We start from the raw sequence: 24,878 nt of genomic DNA, 5'->3' as shown, positions 1-24,878 counted from the left end.
GCTGCTTGTTTAACTGCCGTTTTCTTACCGACCCTTGACATCTTCTTCTGCTGTGCCTCCTCTGCGCCTTCTCCGTGCCTTTGACGCCTCCGTAGACCCTGGGACCGGGCTTAAAGCCCCGAAAATGCCGTTCCCGATCGGGAGCCCTCCGTTGCGTGGCCGCCTCCCGCCCGCCGTCACCGGAAGTCTCCCGCAGTCTTCTTCTTGATCCGTCGCCGTATCTGTTGCATATACTCTCCGGACCAGACGCAAAGCTGTACAAACTTCCACATCGACTACTGATATGTGCTTATCGTTGATCACCTCAAAGTTTAGAGAGGTATTTCAATGTCTCCATATCTCACCAACAGATGATATGTATCTTCCATGATGACCATGTTCCCATTGTAGTTCACCAGTTGACACCTAGACTTTCCTATGGTCTCATTTGTTTGCAGTAATGACTTCCGCAAAATCATATTCGCTTCAGCACCCGTATCAATGCTAAATAGTGTAGCTATGCCATTCAGATTGAGATTTACAGTCCATCTCTGACTGATCTTTTGTTGGAGAGGCGTAGTGGATTCCTCACTTGAATCCTTTGGAATAACCTCAGTGACTGTCGCTATCAGGAAGGTGTCCTCTTCTCCGAACTGCTCGTGTTCGCTGTCTATGGTCGAGTTATCCAACTTTTTTCTGGACACTTCTTATCTTCCTGTAATCGGTGTGAGACTTTCGAATCTGTGTCCTGGAACAATTGCTTCTTCCACGCTGTATATTGTCATGTCACTACTGCTGCACAAATGTTGTTCTGCTGCTGGTGGAGATTCACTCAGTTTTCTGCACTTTAAACCCATTTTTCCCATTGCCGGGCACTGCTCTAAGGGGACGGAGCTACAACATCCTGACATCATCACGTCAGTGACATCATGCGCAAACCTCCAGCGTGCAAGCGCAAAATGATCCTCACACGGCGTGCGCTCTTTTTTAAAGTGCGCATGCACAACAGAACGGTCAGTTTCCGAATCACATCTTCTTTCAATGTGCGCATGTGCAAACCGGTCCCACATACACGGACGACGTTCAAACTCGGAATCGCGAGTTTTCTCTTCGGCAAACTGGCCTTCACTTCCAGCGCACTGACTTTTTAGCTGCGCCACAGTTTCAACGGATTCGCAGTTTCGCACGGGTCATTTTAACAGAATCTTCCAACATAGAACATAGAACAGTACAGCACAGAACAGGCCCTTCGGCCCTCGATGTTGTGCCGAGCCATGACTCAAACCCACGTATCCACCCCATACCCGTAACCCAACAATCCCTCACCCCTTAACCTTACTTTTTAGGACATTACATTTTTTTGCTTTGACAGTCTTTTACTTGGCTTTTCTTCTGTTGGAAGCCCACAATATTCATGAAATTTTTTAATGACTACTTTAAATTGATTTTTCTCATCCTCAATCTCAAAATAGAATAAGTTATACAGCTTTGCAGCCAGAGTACTAGTTGCCATTGTTCTGAGGCATTTTCAAGTGCGACAGCATACAGAAAATTTTCAAACTGCTGCTTGAAGAACGCCCAGTTTTTACATAGTTTACCGTCTGTTGTGTGATGATCCAGCTTCCGCAGAGTATCCATCTTGCTTCCCAGATGTTCTTTTAGATGTCAAGCCATGATTGCTTTGTTCAATTGTCTTTTTATGTTTATGGTGTCTTCGCTAACCTATCTATTCTAGTTTTTTAGGGACAAACTCCTGGCACCATGTGTTGTTCTCTGCCTTGTTCTAACCAGATATCTTTGATGTGTGATGTGACCATCAATTCACAAGACACATGATTGGAAGTGAACAGTGGTTTTAATAGTCTTACAACTGAGCCTGCCTGTGACAAGATGAATTGAGAGCAGGCTTACGACTACAGTGCTTTATACTTCCGGTTAGTTGGAGGAGCCATGGGCGGAGTCAAGGGTGGAGCCCAGTACAAACTCCTCATCTCTGCCTATGGGCAGAGCCGCGCAACGGCTCGTATACAGAGCCCACGAGGACACAATACATGTAATACAACACAGTGTGAATTACTAGGTATATAATTCACCACATTGTGTAGTGTTGATCAAAAAACAACGAGTCTTATAAACCAACAAAACTATTTAACACAACTAATTGGATATAAAAACACAGATAAACTATACTCATTTAACACCTAACTCACTAACTATTCTCATGCTCTCTCACTCTCTTCAGTACTCCTAGCTCAGTTCCTGCTCCTACCACCTACTCCAACCTTCTGTCGCACAAGGACTCAGTATCATCCCTTATATACTTCTAGGATTGCTCCCTCTAGTGGCTGTCTGCACACATTTCATTAACCCTTACATTACTTTCATGTATGATAATACCACAGTGTCAACACCAAAATCCCCTCCAACATAAAGTATCTCTGCAATTGATTACACACCGTAACCGTCGACTGTACCTCCGGGCTCCCCGTATGCTTCCCTGGAGCTAGTGGGAGTGGAGCCGTCACCAAAGCCCTCAAACTTCATCCCCTAAAATCAGCAACCTCCTCCACCTTGGCACACTCCACACTCCGTCACCCTTCCACCGTTGCCTCATCTTCTCCACCATCACTGCCCAATAATAGTGCAACAGGTTCGGGAACACCAACCCCCCCCCCCCCCCCCCCCCCCCTTTCTGCCTCCACCTCTGCAGCAGGACTCTGTTTACCCGTAGCATGTTCCCCGCGCATATAAACTCCAAAATCATTGTCTCCAATTTCTAGAAGATGGTCTTCGGGAGAAAGATCGGGTGGGATGGAAACCGAACAAGAACCTTGGCAGCACATTCATTTTTACCACCTGCATCCTCCCTGCCAGTGTCAGATGTAATGTAATACATCTCTTAAAATCCCCCCTAATCTCCTCCACCAACATTGTCAAATTCCACCTGTGCATCGTAGAGCATTCCCTAGTCACCTGAACCTCCAAGAATCCGAACCTTTCCCTAGCTACCTTAAATAGCAATATCCCCAAGTTGGTCCCCTGCCCGGCCGCATTCACTGAAACACCTCACTCTTCCCGACATTTAACCTATACCCAGAGAAGGCCGCAAACCTCTCCAATATTCCCATGATCCTACTCATACTCTCCTACGGGTCAAACAGGAACAGCAACAGGTCATCCGCATATCGCGATACCCAGTGTTCCCTGCTCTCCCTCACAATCCCCTGCCACAATACAGACCCACCAAGGGCCATCGCCAAGGGCTCAATTCACCTATGGACACCCCCATCTCATTCCCCTATGCAACCAAAACCTCATCCCATTTGTACATACACTTGCCACCAGGGTTACATATAACAGATGCACCAACACGACAAACTTCGGGCCAAACCCAAACCTAGCCAACATCTCAAATGAACACCTCCACTACACCCGATCAAAAGCCTTCTCTACATCCATAGAAACAATGACCTCCAGCACCCATCCCACTGAGGGAGTCATAACCACATCTAACAGCCTCTCGATGTTACCAGAGAGCTGCCTGCCCTTTACGAAACCCATTTGATCCGCAGCAACTACTCTGGCATGCATCCCTTCCTCCTCCCCGTCAACTGAGCCAGCACCTTCACGTCTATGTTCAACAACGAAATGGGCCTATACAACCCACATTCCAACAAATCCTTCCCCTTCTTTGAGATTAGCGAGATTGAAGCCGGTGTCAGTGTCTCTAGCAGCTCCCCCTTCTCCAATGCCTCACCAAACATCCCCAACAAATGTGGAGCCAACTCTGATGCAAACGCCTTTTAAAACTCCTCTGGAAGGCTGTGCTGCACTGGAGCCTCACTGACTTCATCCGCTTAATGTTGTCAATCACCTCCCTCAGCCCCAGTGGCTCCTCCAATGCCTGCCTCCTCTCTTCCTCCAACTTTGGAAACTCCAACACATCCAGAAACTGTCCCTTATCCGCTTCCTCCCTACCTAGCTCAGCCCTGTACAGTTTCTCATAGTAACCCTTGAATACCTCCTTTATCCTCCTCGGCTCTGACACTAACTCTCCCTTCTCTGTTTGCACTCTTAAAATTTCCCTGAATGCAGCCTACCTCCTCAGCTAGTGGGCCAGAATCCAGCTCATCTTCTCCCCATATTCATATTGCACCTCCCCTCAACCTCTGTAGCTGCCCACTGCCCTTCCTGTTATCAGACTATCGAACTGTCCCTGCAACTGTCGTCTCTACCAACAACTCCTTAGGGGGCCTCCACGGATCTGTCCACCAGGACTATCTTGTCCAACAACCGTCCTCCTCCTGTCCCTGTGCCCGTTGAACGAGATAATCTCCCCCCGGACCACCGCCTTCAACACCTCCCAGAAAGTGGCCGCCGGCACCTCCCCATACTGGTTAACCTCCAGGTAATCCACAATAGCCGACCACAAAACCCCTTATCAGTCAAAAGACCCAAATCTAGCCTCCATTACAGCCTCTGCACCTGCCCCGCACTAAGCTTCACCTCCAGCCAATGCGACGCATGATCAGATATCACAATCCCCACATACTCTGCCCCCCCCCCACAACACCGCTCGACTCATCACAAAGAATCAATTCTCGAGTACACCTTATATACGTGAGAAGAAGTACTTCCCCCCCCCCCCACCCCCCCCCCCCCCCACCCCCCAGGTTCTTCAACCAAGGATCAATCATTCCCAAACTCTCCATAAACCCTCCCAACTCCTTTGCCATCCTCACCCTTCCCATTGACTTGGGACTCGACCTAGCCACCCTCAGTTCCATCACACAGTTAAAATCTCCACCCATAATTAACTGGTGCGTATCAAGGTACATGCTCACTGCCAGTAAACCCTTCACAAACCCCACATCTTTCTAATTTGGCACATATAATAATAATTATAATAATCTTTATTGTCACAAGTACGCTTACATTAACACCACAATGAAGTTACTGTGAAAAGCCCCTAGTCGTCACATTCCAGCGCCTGTTCGGGTATACAGAGGGAGAATTCAGAATGTCCAATACACCTAACAGCACGTCTTTCAGGACTTGTAGGAGGAAACTGGAGCACCCGGAGGAAACCCACGCAGACACGGGTAGAACATGCAGACTCCACACAGACGTTGACTAGTACCACCGGAGTCCCCTCCAGCACCCCACTCACTGTCACATATCTTCCCCCCAGCTCCCGCACTTCCATGGCCCCACAAACCCTGTTCCTTTGTTGAACAAAATGGCCACCCCACAGTGCCAGGTATCGAGGTTCAATTCTGGCCTCGGGTGACTGTGTGGAGGTTGCACATTCTCCTGTGTCTGCGTGTGCTTCCTCTGGTGCTCCAGTTTCCTCCCACATTCCAAGGTGTGCAGGTTAGGGCCAGGCTAAATTATCCATTAATGTCCAATGATGTGCAGGTTAGGTGGGGTTACGGGGATAGGGAGGGGAGGGAAGGGAAGGGTGCTCTTTCAGATGGTTGGTGGAGATTCGATGGGCCGAAAGGCTTCCTTCTGCACTGTAAGGACTCCTCAACCTAACCTGATCCTTCACCTGGAGATGTGGTTCCTGAAAAAAAGATCACCTCCGCCGTCAAACTCCGCAGGCACGCAAAATCCCGCGACCCCTTAATCGGCCCGTTGAATTCACTTATGTTCGACGTTATAATTCCTACCGAAGGCTTACACATCTACTCTCTCTGTTTGCCATCATCTCCCTCCAGCTCTGGCTCCTCTAATGGAACCCTAATTAGCGCCCATCCAAGATAGCCTCCTCTCCGTCAACGACCATGCTCAGTCTCCAACTCTGCCACGTCAAAATCCCCCTCCCATCTACAAACGAAACAACTAAACTGGACAAGCCATGTAAATACTATGGCTACAAGAGTAGATCAGAAGCTGGAGATTCTGCAGTGCATAACTCATCTCCTGACTCTCCAAAGCCTGTCTACAAGCCCATCTACTTATTTTCCCAGGACCCACTTCTGGCAACTGGCCAACCTTCGGGACCCACAATGGCTGACAGTCACGACCCACGCTGGCCGACCTTCGTGACACATGCTGACCGACCTTTGAGACACACGCCATGTTTCCTTACCTTTTAATGCGAAAGGGTTAGTCTGCTTTGTCCTCATGACCTCACTTGAATCCAGTTCAAAGGAGCAGAGGGCAATGCACATATCAGGTGCAGACTTCAACCAGTTCCTTTGTGCCATCTTCATCTTTATGAAAACGGAAAATCCAACCTCACACATGCAGGTCATTGTGAAGGACAATGGCAACAAAATGCATGTTTTATTCAGTACTGAATACTCCTGTGAGATGCTACACCAGAATGTTGACAGCTTTGAGGGCTTTCAGCACGTTTTTAATGTGGTTTTACAGTTGAACTGCAGCATTGTAGTCTTTTAATTTGGAGTCAGCTCTAAGTTAATAACTGACTCTGTGGTCTCACCACAAAATGAATTTTTCACACATCACTTCTCTTTCAAATCCTGAAACTTTTCGCATTTGCCAGTACTTCTCTGCATATAACACACATGGGCTTTGTCTTCTTATTTGCATTGTCACAATTGACATAACCATATCTCAAGAAATCATCTTTATACTTCATTGTTCCGAGTTAAGTTTCTTTTTTTGATGGTCATTAACCAGAGGCCCTGGAGCTCTTAAAATTACCACTGCTCAATCCTGCCCTGGACTCTCCTGAATGGCTCTCTCCAGTAGATTCTGTTGTGAGTTCCTGTCCAATTGGTAAACTGCCCACCTGAGTCTCTGACCGTCTCTTACTTTTAAGAAAACCATTGATCTTCACAGATCACTTGCCTTGCTTGCCAGCAGATAAAAAATTAAAGCAACTCTGCTCTCTGCTTGAGCACCAAAAGCACATACCTGGATGGTGCTTCATGCCAATTCTACGTGCAGGGTGCATGACTTGCTCTCTGCTGCCGCTTCTGGCCGGAAGACTCCATGCAGCCTAATCATGTGTCTCCATTTACAAGGCGGCAGTGCCGCAATTCTCGATGTAAAAGCCGGTAACGGCAGTTGGGCACTTCTCCTGTGATCAGGACCATTGCTGGAATGGCAGGACCGATCGCTCTACAACCCTCCTGACAGCCGCCCACAACCCACCCACAGGTTGCGACCCTGACTTTGAAAAAACCTGCGTTAAAAGTAACGACTCAGATTGGCAAGGGGCAGGAAGTTGTGCTCCACAGGAATAAGTGCTGGGACCATTTGTTGTCATGATGTATATTAATGATTTGAACTTGAGAATTAAGTACGATTTCAAAATCTTGAGACACCAAATTGGAAATGTAATTAAGACAACGGAAGAATGTGAGACATAATTTTGTTTTATCTCCTCATTGGAATGTATCTAATCTATGTTTTCTGAAATGCTCTCCTTAAACATTTGCCACTGCATCTCTATTCACATATCCCTTTAATCTGCCAGTTCATTTTAGCTAGATCTACTTTTATGCCCTCATAATTGCCTTTATTGAAGTTTAAAATACTAGTCTCGGACCCACTCCTCTATCTCTCAAACTGAATGTAAAATTCAAGCATAATTGCTGCTACCTGGGGCTATCTTCACTATGAGGTCATCAATAGGATTACCTAGCTTATCTAGGTCTAGTATAGCCTGCTTTGAAGTTGGCTCCAGAAAAGAACACCTTTCACCGTTCACCTCATACATGACTATATTGTTCTGAGAAAGCATCTTGAAAACATTCTAGGAATTCAGCTAGCATATCTGATTTTCCAGTCGAAATGCAGATTAAAATCTCTCATGATTATCATTACACCTTTCTGACAAGTTCCCATTATCTCTTCCTATATGCTCTGTTAGGAGGCCTGTTCACTACTCCAACAAGTGACCTTTATCATTTCTCATTTCTAGTCACACTGTCTCTCCATCCTGCTTTCCTGAATATACGTTATCCCTCCCGAAATTGTTTAATTTATTCATTTCATACGACGTGAACATTTTTCTTCCCGATCTCTAATTGCCCTCCATTTCACAGGGCATTTGAGAGTCAACCAGATTCCTTTGGATCTGGAATCACATGTAGGCAGACCAGGTTGGCAGATTTCCTTCTCTAAAGGACATCAGTGAACCAGATGGGTTTTTATGTCAACAGACAATGGTTTCATGGTCATTATGAGATTTTGATTACAGATTTTTAAAATTTCATTCAAATTTCACCATTTGCGTGGGGGAATTTGAACCCAGGTCCCTACATCTTGCTCTGGGTCTCAGTGACAATATCACTGCCTCCCCATAATATACCAATATCATCATTAAGAGAGCCACCCATCCACCTTTTTCTAGTTTCCTGACCCTCCTAAATCATAGAATCATCATAGAATTTACAGTGCAGAAGGAGGCCATTCAGCCCATCGAATCTGCACTGGCCCTTGGAAAGAGCACCCCACTCAAGCACACACCTCCTCCACCCCATCCCCTTAACCCAGTAATCCCAATTAATCTTTTTGGACACCAAGGGCAATTTAGCATGGCCAATCCACCTAACCCGCACATCTTTGGACTGTGGGAGGAAATCGGAGCACCCGGAGGAAACCCACGCACACACGGGGAGAACGTGCAGACTCCACACAGACAGTGACCCAAGCCGGGAATCGAACCTGGGACCCTGGAGCTGTGAAACAACTGTGCTAACCACTGTGTTACCGTGCTGGCCCTAGAAAGAGCATTAGGAGCAGGAGAGTTTTCGTGGTGCACAGGGTGCATATGACTCGGGCGAAAATGAGTGGGTTTTTTCAGGGGGTAGCAGATGTGTGTGAGAAGTGTGGGCGGGGCCAGCGAATCACACGCACATGTTTTGGGGTTGCGAAAAATTGGGAACATTCTGGGTGGGAGTGTTCGCGGTCTTTGTCAGGATAGTGGAGGAGTATGTGGATCCGGACCCTATATTGGCGATATTTGGGGTTTCAGAGAAGCCGGAACTCATGGAGAGGAGGAAGGCCGATGTCGTGGTCTTCGCCTCTCTGATTGCACGGCGCCAAATTTTATTGGAAGTGGTGGTTGGCATCGCCACAGGGAATAGTGGCTTGGTTGGGTGGCATGTACGACTTCCTGCGGTTGAAGGACATAAAGTATGAGTTAAGGGGCTCTGCAGCGGGATCTGACAAAAGGTGGGGGATGTATGTGACCGTGTTTGAGGAGCTGTTCTGTGCAGGATGTGGGTGGGTTTTGAAAAAAGGGAAAAAAATCTGTACAGACTGTGTGGTTGATTGCTGGGAAGTATGTTTCCCAGGGTGTTTATTTGCTGAAATCTGTTTTGATTCACGTTTATAATAAAAAACATTTTTAAAAAAAGATACATGGGCAGCTATGCATGTGGCGAGAATGTTGGAGATGTTGATGGGGGAGGGTTTAATGCTCTTGTCGGATGGCCTGATTTATATTACAAGAATGCTTGCAGCTAAAGCTATAAACGATTTATTAACATGAACTGTGGGTCAACTATATACAAAACAACAGCTAAATAATAGTATGATCATGCACAAGCAACCTCTCTCTTCCCTGCTCTCCAGTCAGTCTGAGGTCACCTGACTCTAACATTCACTTATATACTAGTGGGACTCCCAGTGGTCAGTCGGTGAATTACTACACAACCATGATATCGACAGAGAGGAGGCCTTTGATCAGGACGCTGAGGAGGAGGCCGCAGGTGGGCGAGCCACCGAGGGTGATGGTGGTGTGGCTGCAGCGCACTTTGGATACGGAAAAGATCCTAAGGCAGACTAAGAATGTACCTGGGAAGGACGTGAGCTGCGGGTCTACCAGGATCTGGGTGCAGAGTTTGTGAAATGGAATGCCGGGTTCAACCGGATAAAGGCAGCCCTCTTTAAGAAGGGGGTGATGTTTGGAGTATTATACCCAGCCGGCCTGTGGGTGACTTTCCAAAAACGGGAGCTTTAATTTTACGCGCCAGAGGAGGCAATGGTCTTTATGATGGACAACAGACTGCGAGGACATTGGACTTTGGAGGAGTTTTATGTGCTTTTTAAAATGTCTGGGGATGGGTTTTCCAGGGCCGGTCTTGGAAGGGGAGCAGTGATGGTGGGTGTGACTTTTGTTACTCTTTGTGTGTTGGCAGTGAGGATGGTCAGGGGGGTGGGGGGATGGAGGGAAGAGAAGTTGGAGGCCTTGGGCGGGGGCCACCACGCTAGCTGGGTGGGCTAGTTAATGGGTGTGAAGTGGGGTTGTCGGGAGGCAAGTGGGGGGAGTTGGGTTTTTGTTTGAGGGTGGGGTTGCTGACAAGGTTGTGGTTAGTGTGGCGCAGTTGACAAGGGATCGATGGTGGTGGACACCCGAGGGCAGGCCTGGAGGGGCACATGACACTGGCCAATTCTTGTCATCCTTCAGCCATTTTTCTGTAAAGGCTATCAGATCATACATATTTTTGCACAATCAGTTCATCTGTTTTGTTTCGAATGCTAGAGCGTTCAGGTACAGAGTCTCTTATCATCAAAGAACAAAGGTTTTGTACAATCTAGCCTTGACTGCTAGTCTTGAGTTTCCATGGAAGCCTTACATGCAGAAGGAGGTCATCAAGCCTGCATCAACCCTCCAAAAGTGCACACTACCTCGCCCCACACCCCACCCTATCTCCGTAACCCCATATATTTATCATGGTTAACCCACCCAACCCACACATGTTTAGTCACCCAAGGCCAGAGTCGAACCTGGATCCCTGATGCTGTGATGCAGCAGTGCTAGCCATGGTGCCATTCATACTCTCTATTCCTTCCTGTCACATTTGGTTTATCATTTCTCATATTTTTCAGTTGTTATGGGCCAGGGTTTAGAAAACTCCAAAGTATATTATGGAGTTCACCTGATCTAAAACTGTTTATTGAATTTGGCTAGGATGAGCACACTAGCCTGCCTTTCAGGAGTTATTCAACAGAGTTCTTAGGCACTTTTAATCAAAAACCATTATTATTCTATTAATTCTATGAATTTAGTTAACCTTTATTCTACGAATTTAGTTAACATTTGTTTAAACACACACAGGAAGAATTTCTATCAACTACAAACATAAAGACCCCACACAGCCAGAGTAATCTATGTATAACCCTTATGAATTCCCCATTAACTGTTCCAAAATCCAAGTAGAACCAGAAACCCTTTTGCAAAGGTGTGGCCCAGCACACGGCATTCTTACTGGTCGAAGATTTGTTAGTGATACGCTGTTCCCCTTTTCAAACAGCAGTTTGAATTCCTTCCAGAAAGCATTTATCTATTTTCAGTTATGAAGCAGTCTGGATCAGCTCTTAAAATGAAGATAGAGAGACACTCCTTTCAACTGTGCAGTTCAAACCAGTCCAAAACTCAAAGTGAAAGTAAAACTCAACGCCACAGCCCAGCTCCACCCACACTGACATCACTGAAGCCATGTGATAAGACAAAAACATTTCTAAAAGGAACACTCCCATGACACAGCTCTTTGATCTACCATATTTTCTCCTCTCTACTTGCCTAGTTATGCGGCTCATTAGAAAACCAGCCCCAACATGGTGAGAACCGTCAAATGGAAGTTCCAGTTTCTCAGCACGGGTGCCGGTACCCTGTTAATTGGAACCCATTTCTCCCACCCCAATCTTTGAGCCGCATATTTAATTCTCTTATCTTATTTGCCCATGCCAATTTGCACATGGCTCAGGTAATAGACCAGAGATTATTACTTTTGAGATTATTTGCTTTTTAATTTGGTGCCTGGCTTCTCATACTGACTACACAGAACCTCTTCCCTCCTCCTACCTACATGGACCATAACGACTGGATCCTCCCTTTCCACTGTAAGCTTTTAGCACATGTTGCAAACCTTGGCACCAGGGAGGCAACACAACCTTCTGCACTCTTATTCTCAGCTGCAAAGTACAGTGTTAAGCCCCCTCACTTTACTGTCCCCGAGTACCACTTTTTGCTCTCCCCACTTGAAAGGTTTCGTGCACGAGGGTGTCATGGTCAATTAAGGTCATCCACTCTCATCCGAACAAGCTGAAAGAACTTCCAACCTTCTTGCGGGATGGTTCCTTGATCCTACAGACTGAAAAAGTTGACTGTTCAGTAAACTTCTTTCGTAGGGATTAATCTCCAGCTTTGTGGACCTCAGCTGCTAAACATCAACTCCTCGAACTTTATCGCTTGACAGGCGTTTGATGCATTTATTGTTTCTAACAGTGTGGGAGATGATCCAAAAAGAAGTTGATGGCAACCTTGTGGTTGCTTCATCATTGTTTGTTGAAAGCCGATTGAGAATCTGTTTGAAGTGCTCTGCCTTCTTTCTAGAATTTAGGTTTTTACTGTGAGCAGCACAGATGGATTAATCACAAACTACATCCTTCTTAAGGAGACCAATATTGTACACATTCCTCAAGATGTGATCTCACCAATGCCTTGTGTAACTGAAGCAACACCTCGCTACTTTTTATTCCCCTCACAATGAACAATAACATTTTATTAGCTTTCCTAATTATTTGCTGTAACTGCACATTAACCTTTTGCGATTCCTGAACTAGGACCACCAGATTCTACTGCATCTCAGAGCTCTACAGGCTTTTTGCCATTTAGACATTATGCTGTTTTTATTCTTCCTGCAAAAATGGACAGTTTCCCATTTTTTCACATTATATTCCATTTGCCAGATCTTTGCCAATAAACAAATCCAATCCAATCCAATCCATTCACGTAACCTATCTATATCCATTTGTAGCTTCCTTATGTCCTCTTCGCAATTTACCTTCCTATCCATCTTAATGATTTGTTGAGTTAAACCTTGTAGAGACAATGGGTGAAATTCTCTTTTAGCTGACGCCAAAATCGGGAAACGCATTTGGGCAGAGAATTGGTTCCGATAATCGTAGTCGGTGCCAATTTGACGCCAAATTGCGATACTCCATGACCTCGACAGTGACGTCAATGCGTACCGGAACGCATGTACAGTGAACACGGTTTGCATATCATGAGCGGGCCCGACCCGGTATTCTCCCGGCATACGCATTCTCCTCCTCTGATGGGCCGAGTTTCCGATGGCGCGGTTCATTTGTGCTTTCAAAAATCGTGAAACTGGAGTGCTGGCTGATGAAGGAGAGAGAGGAGGTAGGACACAGAGGCGCGATTGTGGGCTGCTGGGCCAGACACAGCGGGGTGGGGGAGGGGGGGCCCTGCCAGGGCTGGAGGAGGCAGTGGTCAGGGGGAACATACCGAGCGGCCACAGGAATGGGGTTGTTCCCAGACATGGGCCGCCATTACCGCGGCCATCTTGCTACGCACCCACTGACAATCCACCGTCTGCCACCCCCCGCACCCCCACCCCGACCCCCCACCGGACCGCCATCTGCCGGCGGCCAACCCAGGGCAACACTCACAGTAGTCCCTATGGGAGCCGGGATGACCCTTGGCGAGGTCAGTGCCAGCCAACAGTACCCCTGGCATCAGGGGTGGGCGTCAGGGCAAGAGGCCCCCACAGTGCAATGAAGTTACTGTGAAAATCCCCTAGTCGCCACACTCTGGTGCCTGTTCAGGTACACAGAGGGAGAACTCAGAATGTCCAACTCACGCAACAGCATGTCCTTCGGGACTTGTGGGAGGAAACCGGAGCATCTGGAGCAAACCCACGCAGACATGGGGAGAACGCGCAGACTTCGGACTGACCGTGACCCAAGCCAGGAATCGAATCTGGGACCCCGGCGTTGTGAAGCAACAGTGCCAACCACTGCGCTACCGTGGAATTTAATAATTCCATCAGGTATTTTACTATACCTTTGCATAGGAACACGTATCGGAGAGCTTCCAGAATGGACACCTCTGATCACACCTCGGACACATGATTGTTGTGTTGGCATTGCAGATTTCCTTACTGAAGATTCATGGGGGAGAAAACAACTGGTTAAAGCATTGCAGTGAACTTCCAAGGAAATACTTTGTAAAAATCGCAAGTACTCAGACATCAGAGCCAACTCAGGCCAAATCCCAAATCAATTCTGAGAATTGAATTGCATGGATCTTGTTACATAGAAATTACAAAACGAAGCAGACCGTTTGTCACAATTGGTCTTTGTCGATGCTAATTGTCCACACCAGCTTTCTCCCACTCTATTTATCTCATGCAATCATCATGACATTTGATTCCATTCTCAAGTAATTATCTAACTTCTCCTTAAATATGTTCTTTGACTCAACTATTTCCTGTGGTATTGAGTTTCACATTTTCAATCTGCAACGCACTTGCAGCCCCCCAGCTTCTTCAGCTGTGACCCTCAGCACTGCTGCTGTGCAAACACACAGCCCTTTCAGGTGTGGAGTATGATCAGTAATGAGACTCATCCATCTTCTCTTGTCCATTGTTCTAAAGCAAGGGTACAAAGTAAGTTTTTGTCTGGGGAGAAAAATATATCTCTTATTTGTTATGGGCTCCAATCAAACTGATAAAAACATACAGTTGATACAGTACCTCACTTGGTTTCGTCCAAAGTAAATTAATCCATATAGAAAGACTAAGAATCCACATATAGCTGCAGGAATCAGCATGGTAGTGTACCAACCAAGCCAGGCAAAATACAAGGCAAGTCGCTCTCCAAAATATAGTCTACAAATAGAAATACAATGCAAGTTATCAAGATGTACAACATTTTAATCGGTAGATTTCTATATATGTAGGGCACAATTCAGCGAATACGTTGCACCTGGCGGTGGATCAGGATGCGGCGGATGATTAGCGGGTCCGAACCATTTTGTGATTCATCCCATTCTCAATGACGAGTTTCGGATAACGCCCAAAATGACAAGAATATCATTAACTCTAATTTCCATTCATTTCAATCTCATTAATGAGATTGAAGTTGAATGCAGCGGCCTCCCGGGAATTACCAGACATCCCAGCGGAAGTCACACAGGCATCCCAATCTTCCACCCACAGGTACATCTGTGAGCTGACAGATGCTCTGTATGCCTGTGCATGAGACTACATAACATTCAACCTGGGCTAGGATCACCGAGATGCCCGGGCTGCAGGATTTGCCACTATCTCCGGGATGCCCCAAGTCTAGGGGGCGAACTATAGCACACATGTAGCTCTGTGAGCACCGGGACATCATGGAGTGCCCTATATTAACAGGGATTTTACCCCCTGAATTTTCAGATTGTGTGCGACCACCACCTCAGCATCATGCACGTGTGTGCCCGCGACCCTGGGAGCATGCATGACAGTTACACCCTGGAGCACTCAGAAATTCCCAGTGTCTTCCAAGACCAACCCAGGATGATGGGTTGGCACGTGGGGGACAAGGGATGCCCACTGAGGGCGTGGCTGATGACACCGGCGTGGAGGTCAGAGACAAAGGCACAGACTTGATAAAATGAGGTCCATGTTCATTTCATTTCATGTCATTTTTCATTTTCATTTCATGTTGTCACCCACACTGTCATTGAGCGGTGCATCGGGTTGCTGAAAATGCGGCGCAAATGCCTTGACCATTCTGGCAGTGCTCTTCATTGCACCCCCCAGAGGGTCTCCCACTTTGTGGTGTTCTGCTGTGCCCTCCACAATCTGGCACAGCACTGGGATGACATGCTGGAGGAGGAGGCGGAGGGACATGTGGCCTCATCAGAGGAGATGGACCAGGAGGGTCTGGAGGATGAGCTGGAAGATGGAAGACAGGCTGCGGCGAGCATCCGACATTCGAGGAGGACAAGGGAGGCCCTCGTCGACTTCCGGTGGCGGCAATGAATGAGTGAGCCGCACATTCTGGGGCTCTCACTCCGGCGGGATTTGAGGACCTGGTTCCCCGGTTTTGTGGGTCGGTGGAGCGCTGCAAGGACGGCCACGGAGGTGCTGAGGAGCGAGCAGAGCTGTATGGAACCGCGGGAGAGCAGAAAGCAGCAAAAACGGGAGAGGAAGGGACAAAGGCAAGGTGCAGGGAAAGCTGAACCGGGAGAAAAGATGGCGGACCTAGGACCCGGCGATCCAGCAAGCGCTGGAGAACATGCTGCAGGTGATTAAAAGCAGTTTTGAGTCGTTGATGCGGGATAACTTGGACCCACTCAGAAGGTAGTGGATCAGTTGAACCAGAGACTGGATGCCCTGGACGAAAAAGTTAAGGAGCTGGGAGAGGGGGTGGAGGAGCAGGCGGACGCGCAGACGATTGCTGCGCTAGAAGTCGATGGGTTGAAGGAGAGTCAGAGAAGACTCTGGACAGAGTAGAGGAGCTGGAAAATATTGCCCAAAATCTGAGGATCATCGGCCACCCGGAGGGGGCTGAGGGAGCTGATGCCACAGCGTATGTGGCGGACCTGTTGATGCAGCTGATGGGGGCTGAAGTCTTTCCTCGACCGCCGGAGCTGGAGGGGGCACACAGAGTACAGGTGAGACAGATGTGTCCGGGGGGTGCCCGCCATCCGATGGTGATTAGGTTCCACAGGTTTGTGGAGAAGGAGCGGGTGTTGCAGTGGGCAAAGAGTGCTAAGAGCAGCACGTGGAATAACAGTGTTCTTCGCATTTACCAGGACCTAAGCCAGGAGGTGGCCAGGCGGCGAGCAGCCTTTAAACAAGTTAAGGAGGTGTTATTCAAAATGTACGTGAAGTTTGGTCTGCTCATCCCGGACCGTCTTTGGGTTACGCATCAGGGCCAACACCACTACTTCTCCGAGCCCGAAGAAGCGATGGGCTTTGCGAGGGATCAGAGGCTGGCCTCGAAAAAAGGACCCACGGACGCAAGCTAGGGTCCGAGAGTTACCGTTTGAGGGGATGCCTATTGTGCCTGGACTGCTGGTCGTCTGTTTACTGCTCTAAAGGTGCCATGTGGTGAATTTTTTGTGGGCAGCTTTTGCCTGGGGGGGGAGGGGGTGAATATCCCCCCCCCCCCTCTCGTATGGTCTTTTTCCTTTTTTGTTGCTTTTTTTCTCATTTTTTTTTCTGCTGTGGTGGGTACCTGTTGGGCTCTCTGAGTGCGTGGGAGCCTGTATTGTAACAAAAGGGTGGCCGGTCAGCAATGGGGATTAAAGATGTTGGTAGGGGGCTTTCGTTTCATTTATGTATATGGTTTTTATGTTTGCTTCGAATGGATGATGTACGGGTACTGGGTTACTGCGGTGTTATTTTATTAATGCTCAGAAAGGGACGTGGGTTAACACTTTTCTGTGTCCACAGCTGGAACTGTATTGTACCAGGAGCAGCCACGTGGTGCTGTTTGATGTTTACATCTTGTTTGATCTTTCCCATCGTAGTGAGACTGCTCCAGTGGGTCGGAGTGGGGGATGGTGTGCTGAGGAGTAGGGGCGATGAGGTCGGGGAAACAATGGGAGTGAGACAAGTGGGTGCCGGAGCAATGAGTCACCGGGCTAGCAGATTGGCTAATCAAGGGAGTCAGGTGGGGGGGGGGGGAGAATACAGCCAGTAGATGGCAGTGGTGGGGTTATCGGGGGATGTTGCTGTGGGGGGGGGGGGGGGGGGGAGTTATTCTGCTGACGTGGGGGGGGGGATCTGAAGTAGGTAATGGAAAGGAGGTCAGGGGTGGAGGCGGCCAAGAGGCGAGCCACGAATGGCGCGGCGCATGGGCCAGGGGGTGGGCCCAAGAAAGGTTATGGCTGACCGCCGTGGGGGGGGGGTTGTGCCCCCCAACCAGGCTGATCACCTGGAATGTCAGGGGACTAAATGGGCCAATTAAAAGGGCACGTGTGTTCACGCATTTAAAGGCAGACGTGATTATGTTGCAGGAGACACATCTGAAAGTGTCTGACCAGGCTAGGCTAAGGAAGGGCTAGATCAGCCAGGTCTTACACTCGGACTTGGATTCTAAGTCCAGGGGGGTAGCAATTATGATCAATAAGCGGATTCAATTTGAGGCGGAAGGCGTAGTCGCAGATGGTGGGGGCAGATTCCTTATGGTAAGGAGCAAGCTGGAGGGGAGAAGAGTGGTGCTGGTGAACATATATGCTCCGAACTAGGACAACGTGGACTTTATCAAGAGAGCTGGGGAAGATCCCGGACCTAGACTCACGTAAGTTGATAATGGGGGGGGGGACTTTAATACGGTCCTTGACCCGGGGCTGGACCCATCATGTCCCAGAACAGGTAGACTCCCAGCAATGGCAAGGGAGCTGAAAGGGTTCATGGAGCAAATGGGGGCAGTGGACCCATGGAGAGCCAGACAGCCGACGGGAAGGGGCTACTCGTTTTACTCGCATGTTCATAAAGTATGTTCTAGGATTGATTTTTTTATCTTGAGCAGGGACTGTGTAGGGGAGGTAAAGGGCGAGATTCTCCGCAAATGCGGAGAATCGTAAAGGCTGCCGTGGGACAGGCCGTGACCTACGGCAGCCTTCACGCCCACTTCCGGGGCCGATTCTCCCCACGGGCGGGACTAGGAGCGCGGCCCCGTGCGTCACGGCGGCGCGGCCTTGACGACGGTCGTCAAGGCCGCACGTCAAGCGTCACGCTGGCTGACGCGGCCGATGACGTCAGCCGCGCATGCGCAGGTTGGACAATGCCAACCCGTGCATGCGCAGTTGCCGTCTTTTCCCTCAGCCGCCCCGCAAGATGTGCCCCTGCACGCCGGCGGAGGGAAAAGAGTGTGTCCGTTACGGACGCAAGGCCCGCAATCGGTGGGCACCGATCGCGGGCCTATGCCTCCCTTGGCACGGCCATGCCAATCGGGCCCCCAGATGCCCCAAAAGGGCATGGGGGCGGAGAATCGCGCCCAAAGAATACGACAATCGCTATCTCAGACCATGCCCCGCATTGGGTGGAACTGCAGGTCGGGGGGGCGAATTACCAACGCCCGCAATGGAGGTTAGACGTAGGATTGTTGTCGGAGGAGGGGATATGTGAGAGACTTCGGAAGTGTATGCAAAATTACTTGCAGGTGAACGATACGGGGGAGGTTTCAGCAGCGACCCTGTGGGAGGTGCTGAAGGCAGTAGTGAGGGGGGAGCTGATCTCAATTCGGGCTCACAGGGTCAGGGCGGACAGAGCAGAAATGGACAGGTTGGTTAGGGAGATTTACCGGATAGACGAGGAGCATGCGGGGTCTCCGGGGGGTAGGACCTACTCAGGGAGAGACGGAGATTGCAGGCGGAACTGGGGGTGCTATCCACAAGTAGGGCCGTGGAACAACTTAGGAAGGCGAGGGGAGTGGTGTATGAGCATGGGGAGAAGGCCAGCAGATTGCTACCGCAGCAACTCAGGAAGAGGGAGGCGGCCAGGGAAATAAGTAGAGTGGTTGATGGGGAGGGGAGCAGAGTGGAGGACCCGGCAGGACTGAATAAGGTATTTCAGGACTTCTATAGTAAGCTGTACACTACAGAACCCCCAGAAGAGCCGGAGGAGATGAAAAGGTTCCTGGACGGACTCACCTTCCCAAAAGTAGGCGGGGGACTAGTGGACGGGCTGGGGACCCCGATTAGAGCGGAGGAGGTATTGGGGGGCCTAACGGCCATGCAGTCGGGTAAAGCCCCAGGGCCGGATGGATACCCTGTAGAGTTTTACAAGAAGTTCTCGGAGTTAGTGGGACCGGTCTTGACGAGGGTTTTTAATGAGGCAAGGGACAGAGGGACCCTGCCGCCGCCGATGTCGCAAGCCACCATCTCGCTGATATTGAACTGGGACAAGGACCCGGAATCCTGCGGGTCATACAGGCCAATCTCCCTGATCAATGTGGATGCCAAGCTCCTGGCCAAGGTCCTGCCGATTAGAATTGAGGACTGCGTACCGGAGGTGATTGGAGACGATCAGACAGGGTTTGTGAAAGGCAGGCAGCTGACAGCTAACTTGAGAAAATTGCTTAATGTGATCATGATGCCCCCGACGGGCAAGGAGGTGGAGGCAGTGGTGGCAATGAACGCTGAGAAGGCCTTCAACCGGGTGGTGCGGGCCTATTTGTGGGAGGTGCTTGGACGGTTTGGGTTCGGGGAGGGACTGGTTAATTGGGTCAGACTATTGTACCAGGCCCCAAAAGCTAGCGTTAGGATAATGTCAGATTATTTCAGACTACATCGTGGGACCAGACAGGGATGCCCACTCTCCCCGTTGCTGTTCGCGCTGGCCATAGAGCTATTGGCGATTGCGTTGAGAGCCGCGATGGGGTGGAAGGGAATGACTAGCGGGGGGGGGGGGGGAACACAGGGTCTCTCTCTATGTGGACGACCTGCTCCTGCACATGTCGGACCCACTGGCCGGGGTGGAAAATATACTGGAAACATTGAGGAAGTTCGGCCAGTTTTTAGGGTACAAATTAAATATGGCCAAGAGTGAGATGTTTGTGGTGCAGACAAGGGGCCAGGAGAATAGACTGAAGGAGCTGCCATTTAGGCTGGTTGAGGAATGTTTCCGGTACTTTGGGATACAGGTGGCACAAGACTGAGACAGGTTGCATAAGTTAAATTTGACTAGAGTGGTGGAGTTTCGGAGATGGGATGCACTCCCACTGTCACTGGTGGGAAGGGTGCAGACTGTAAAGATGACAATCCTCCCTACATTCCTGTTCATCTTCCAGTGCCTCCCGATCTTTATCCCACGGTCCTTCTGCAAAAGGACTGGCAAAATCATCATGAGCTTTGTCTGGGCGGGAAAATCCCCGCGGGTGAAAAAGGCGATGCTTGAAAGGAGCCGCAGCGAGGGAGGGCTGGCATTGCCGAGTCTGATCAACTACTACTGGGCGGCTAACATAGCCATGATAAGGATGTTTGCATATTTATGCTATCTGTAACTGTCTACAATGCCAAAAAAACCTCAATAAAATTGTTTGTTAAAAAAAAGGGAGGCCCTCGTCATCTCCAAATTCTCTTTGGATGAGGCTGTTCCCATAGGCTCAACACCCCCCCCCCCCCCCCCCCCGCATTTCCTTCCCCATCTTCACCCCCATCTCCATCTCTCCTCAATCTGCCTCCACCCTTCACCTCCCGCACTTTCCTCCCCTCCCATTAACCCCTCCTTAACACCCCCCCTCCTCGATCACCCTGTTCCCCCATGTAACTTTACTTTAGGGTGATGGACCTGTGTTGGCACTGTCAGTGGGTCACTATACAAGGCAGGAGTGTGATGATCAGTCGCTCTGAGGAAAGCTCTGGTTCTCCTCAGTTTCTGCTGAAGCTTGACTCCTGTCTGTCTGCTGACAGCGCGCTCACACCCATTCTCTGAATGGAGTCTGCATCATGGGCTTTTGATCTTAGACCACTGTGCCAGGGGTGTGGATGTTGGGGGAAGCAGAGGGGGACAGGGGTGAGGGTGTGGGCAGGCACACTGTGAAGATTAACGTGAGGGGCTTCATCTATATGAGGTGTGACATGTTTTAATAGTGAACATTTTACAATGACAGATTTCAATTCTCCTAGCTACAGATCATGACTCCACCAGTGCCCACTCAGTGCTCCTCACTCTTCTTGATCTTTCGTGGTCAGGTGCTACGTCTAGATGTGTCCTCAGGGTGAACATCAGAAGTGGAGACAGCCTTCTGTCTTCCACACCCTGTGGACCTTGATGTCCGTGGTGGACGTCCTCTAGAGGACCTGGAGCCGGCCAACTTATTGGTGTCATTGGCTTTGTAGTGCCATCATGACCTACCCATTGCCCTTGAGATGCGCCAGTGTCAGGAAGGGCAATTCAGAAGAAATGGAAACCGCCGTAGTCTCCTTAGTAGCAGGTCCTGGGATGGCCTCCAGCGATTCCTCTTCTAGCAACAGTGTTGCTGGCACCTGGCTGACACCTTGCACCCTCTCCACATCCAAACTTCAAGCATGTTCCTCAGAACCCCTAACACCCACCAGCAGAACCCCTTCATGTCCTGGTGTGGTGCCCACACATGCTACTTGCTGTAGATCTCCCTGATCCATCAAGCATGCAGCCCACAATACCCTCTCTTTATCCCCGTAGAAGATTGCCCATAAGAAACGGGAAAGGACCAAAACGAGGGGAGGAATCCCAGAGATTTGAGTCTTCACTCCCGGTGAGGAACGGGCCCTGGAAACCGCAGGATTTCCCGAGGAGGGAGCAGTCACTGACAGCGAGGTTGGCCTGCACCAGAGAGGTGAGGATCCACTGCCCCTTCATAATCTGTCTCAAGTGAATTATTCATGTCAGACAAAATGATCTTTCCCTCTCACCAACCAGGCGATGTCTTGCAGCATCACCATTGATAAGGCTGGGCCATCCAAAGTCGTACCACCCCCCCGATCCAAAAGCACACCTTGGAGAATATCGAGGAGACCACCGGAGAGGTGTCACAGCTGTCACCCACACCTTCCACCAGTGCAGAAACACACACCTCTGCCGCCCTTACCTGGTCTAGCCTAAATGTGACTCCAGGCCCATAGATGACTCTTAATTTCCCTTTGAAATGACCTAGCAAGCCAGTCAGTTGTGTCCACCAGGAATTAAACTGGAATGGACCACCTGCATCAGCCTGGCACCAGACAAAGCAACCCGTTTGACTGACACCCCTTCCACAAACATTCACTCCGTCCACCACTAATGAACATTGGCTGCCATGTGCATCATCTACTCGATGCACTGCAGGAACTCACCAAGGCTCTTCAGGCAGCACCTTCCAAATCTATGACTGCTACCATCTAGAAGGACAAGGTCAGCAGACACATGGGGACACCACCACCTGCAAGTTCCTCTTCAAGTTACTCACGTCCTTACTTTGAAATATACCACTGTTCCTTCACTGTCACTGAATAAAAATTCTAGCCTCCCTCTCCTAGCAGCACTGAGAGTGTACCTGCACCACACGGACTGCAGAGGTTCAAGAAGGCAGTTCATCACCACCTTTTTAAGAAAAGGTAGGGATGGGCAATGATGCACACATCCTGTAAATTAATTTTGAAAAATTGGGCTCGAAGGTTTGAGATGTGTATCTCTAAACAAAAGCTTATAAACTGTGTAAAGATTGGTTCTAAATCCATTATTTACCACCTGACTTTCTGAAGTAAAGTGTAGTAGCAGAAGCTGGTTGATGTAACTGAAGGTTGTAACTAAGAAAACAAATTTTGTAGACAAAAGAAATCCTGGTATCCTATGTGGAAAATGGCAGAACACAAGTGAAATTGTTGTATGATTATCCTCCTGTGGTCTCAGAGCTTGAACCATTTGGCCAGTGGAAGAATTAAGTGGATATTGGAACATGGGTTATGATCCTACCAAAGATAAAACAATGTAGTGCTTCCTACAAGAAGTAAAATCAGAAATATCTGTGAGATAGTTGCCTGTGATTTGGATAGTAACAGGTGCCTGGACCCCCATTAGAGTTTTTGGATGAAACTTGACAAGAAGGATCGATTTCAGAAAACAGATGGTTATTCTATGGAAGACTATATCATAGACTTTAACAGATTGCTGAAAAAGTTCACAAAATTCAAGACTGGAAGGCCGAATCCCAGGTTTCGGCGACCAGCTGTTTTAATGAGCATTCATGAGATACAACTGAATGCAAATGATATTCGCATCACAAGCCAGCAGGATGACTGACCTGCTGTAACATCCTGATGGACGGGCAACCACCAGATAGATTAACAACTGAACAATTTATTGAAGGAGGAAAATATATACAGAGAGTGAGATAAAAGTTCCAAGACTGCAAACTCTAAACTGACTGGGAACCCATGATCTGCCCCAGGATCCACGTGCTGACCCCATTGGGCGATTGGGTCACGTGGTCCTCCAGGGACTCACCCCCTTAATGGGCCACACTACCACATTTCTCCCTCTTTAAGTCCCTGATTAACATTCTCAACTAACAAAGGAACTATTTACAAAAATGTGCAACAAGTTTCTCTCAAAACAGTCTCTATAGGCTTAGTTGTCAGGGAACTTCTTAATTCTTTGAGAGTGACACAATTCACTGATGGGTGCTTCAGCACTCGAGGTGACTGGTGTTTTGCCCTCAATGGGCCTACTCTCGATAGGTGAAGACATATCCGAACAGGTGGTATCCTCAGTTCCTCCTGAAACAATACTGTGGTCGCCCTCAGGGCAGCTTGCTGCGGCATTATTTCCATCCATATCCATCTTAACAAATGTCCTAGGACAGGTTATCTGACTTGTTCGGTGTGAAGTTCTCCTTTCCTTAAGTGGCCCAAGTGTTATTTTAACTTCAATTGGCACCCAATTTGGGCCAGCATCAAGATTCTTCATGTAAACTAAATTACTCACCATAAATGTTCTTTCAACTTTCTTTGAATTTTGGTGTATTTTCTGTTTAATTTGTTTAACCTCCACCCTCTCCCTCAAATTTGGAAATGTGGGTCGAATGCGTTTGAATGCGTCTGCCCATTAGCAACCCTTCGGGTATGGCACCCATGGTGGCGTGAGGCGTATTAAGATAAGTGAATGAATACCGGGCCAGTCAGAGTTGTAAAGGGACAGATGACTGCTTTATCATAGTGACCTTGAGGGGCTACACGGTGGCACAGTGGTTAGCACTGCTACCTCATGGCGCCAAGGAACCGTGTTCGATCCTGACCCTGGGTCACTGTCTGTGTGGAGTTTGCACATTCTCCCCGTGTCTGAATGGGTCTCACCCCCACAACCCAAAAAGATGTTCAGGGTAGGTGGATTGGCCACGCTACAAATGCCCCTTAATTGGGAAAAAAAGAATTGGGTACTCTTAAAAAAAAAATTTCAATTAAAGTGGCCTTGAATGTTTGGACGGCTCCCTCAAGTCAGTCCATTTAAAGCAGGGTGGTTCAGTGCAGTTCAAATATGCTAAATGCTGTCTGTCTTCATAAAATTGGAATTCATCACTTGTAAAAGCAGTTCCATTATCTGACACCAGACCTTAGGCAACCTATGGGTGGCAAATGTGTGTTGCAATTTCTCCACTCGTATTGATGAGGACTTCAAATGAAGGACTTCATTTCATGTATTTTCAAT

At 48.7% G+C, this 24,878-nt stretch overlaps 1 protein-coding gene across 1 annotated transcript in view; it reads right to left on the bottom strand.

Moving 5' to 3' along the window:
* LOC119971676 (anoctamin-9-like) overlaps positions 1 to 24,878 on the bottom strand; it is a 411,929-nt gene that overhangs the window by 251,104 nt on the left and 135,947 nt on the right. The window contains exons 8-9 of the mRNA XM_038807554.1: positions 14,466 to 14,600; positions 13,775 to 13,871 (exon numbers count right to left, since the gene is read on the bottom strand). Coding sequence (XP_038663482.1) covers positions 13,775 to 13,871; positions 14,466 to 14,600 — 232 coding nt within the window. The remainder of the gene's footprint in view (positions 1 to 13,774; positions 13,872 to 14,465; positions 14,601 to 24,878) is intronic.

The sequence above is a fragment of the Scyliorhinus canicula genome, chromosome 9, assembly GCF_902713615.1.
Source record: "Scyliorhinus canicula chromosome 9, sScyCan1.1, whole genome shotgun sequence".
Taxonomy (NCBI): Eukaryota; Metazoa; Chordata; class Chondrichthyes; order Carcharhiniformes; family Scyliorhinidae; genus Scyliorhinus; species Scyliorhinus canicula.
The sequence above is the reverse complement of the archived record's forward strand: the minus strand, read 5'-3'. Positions and strand labels throughout refer to the sequence as shown.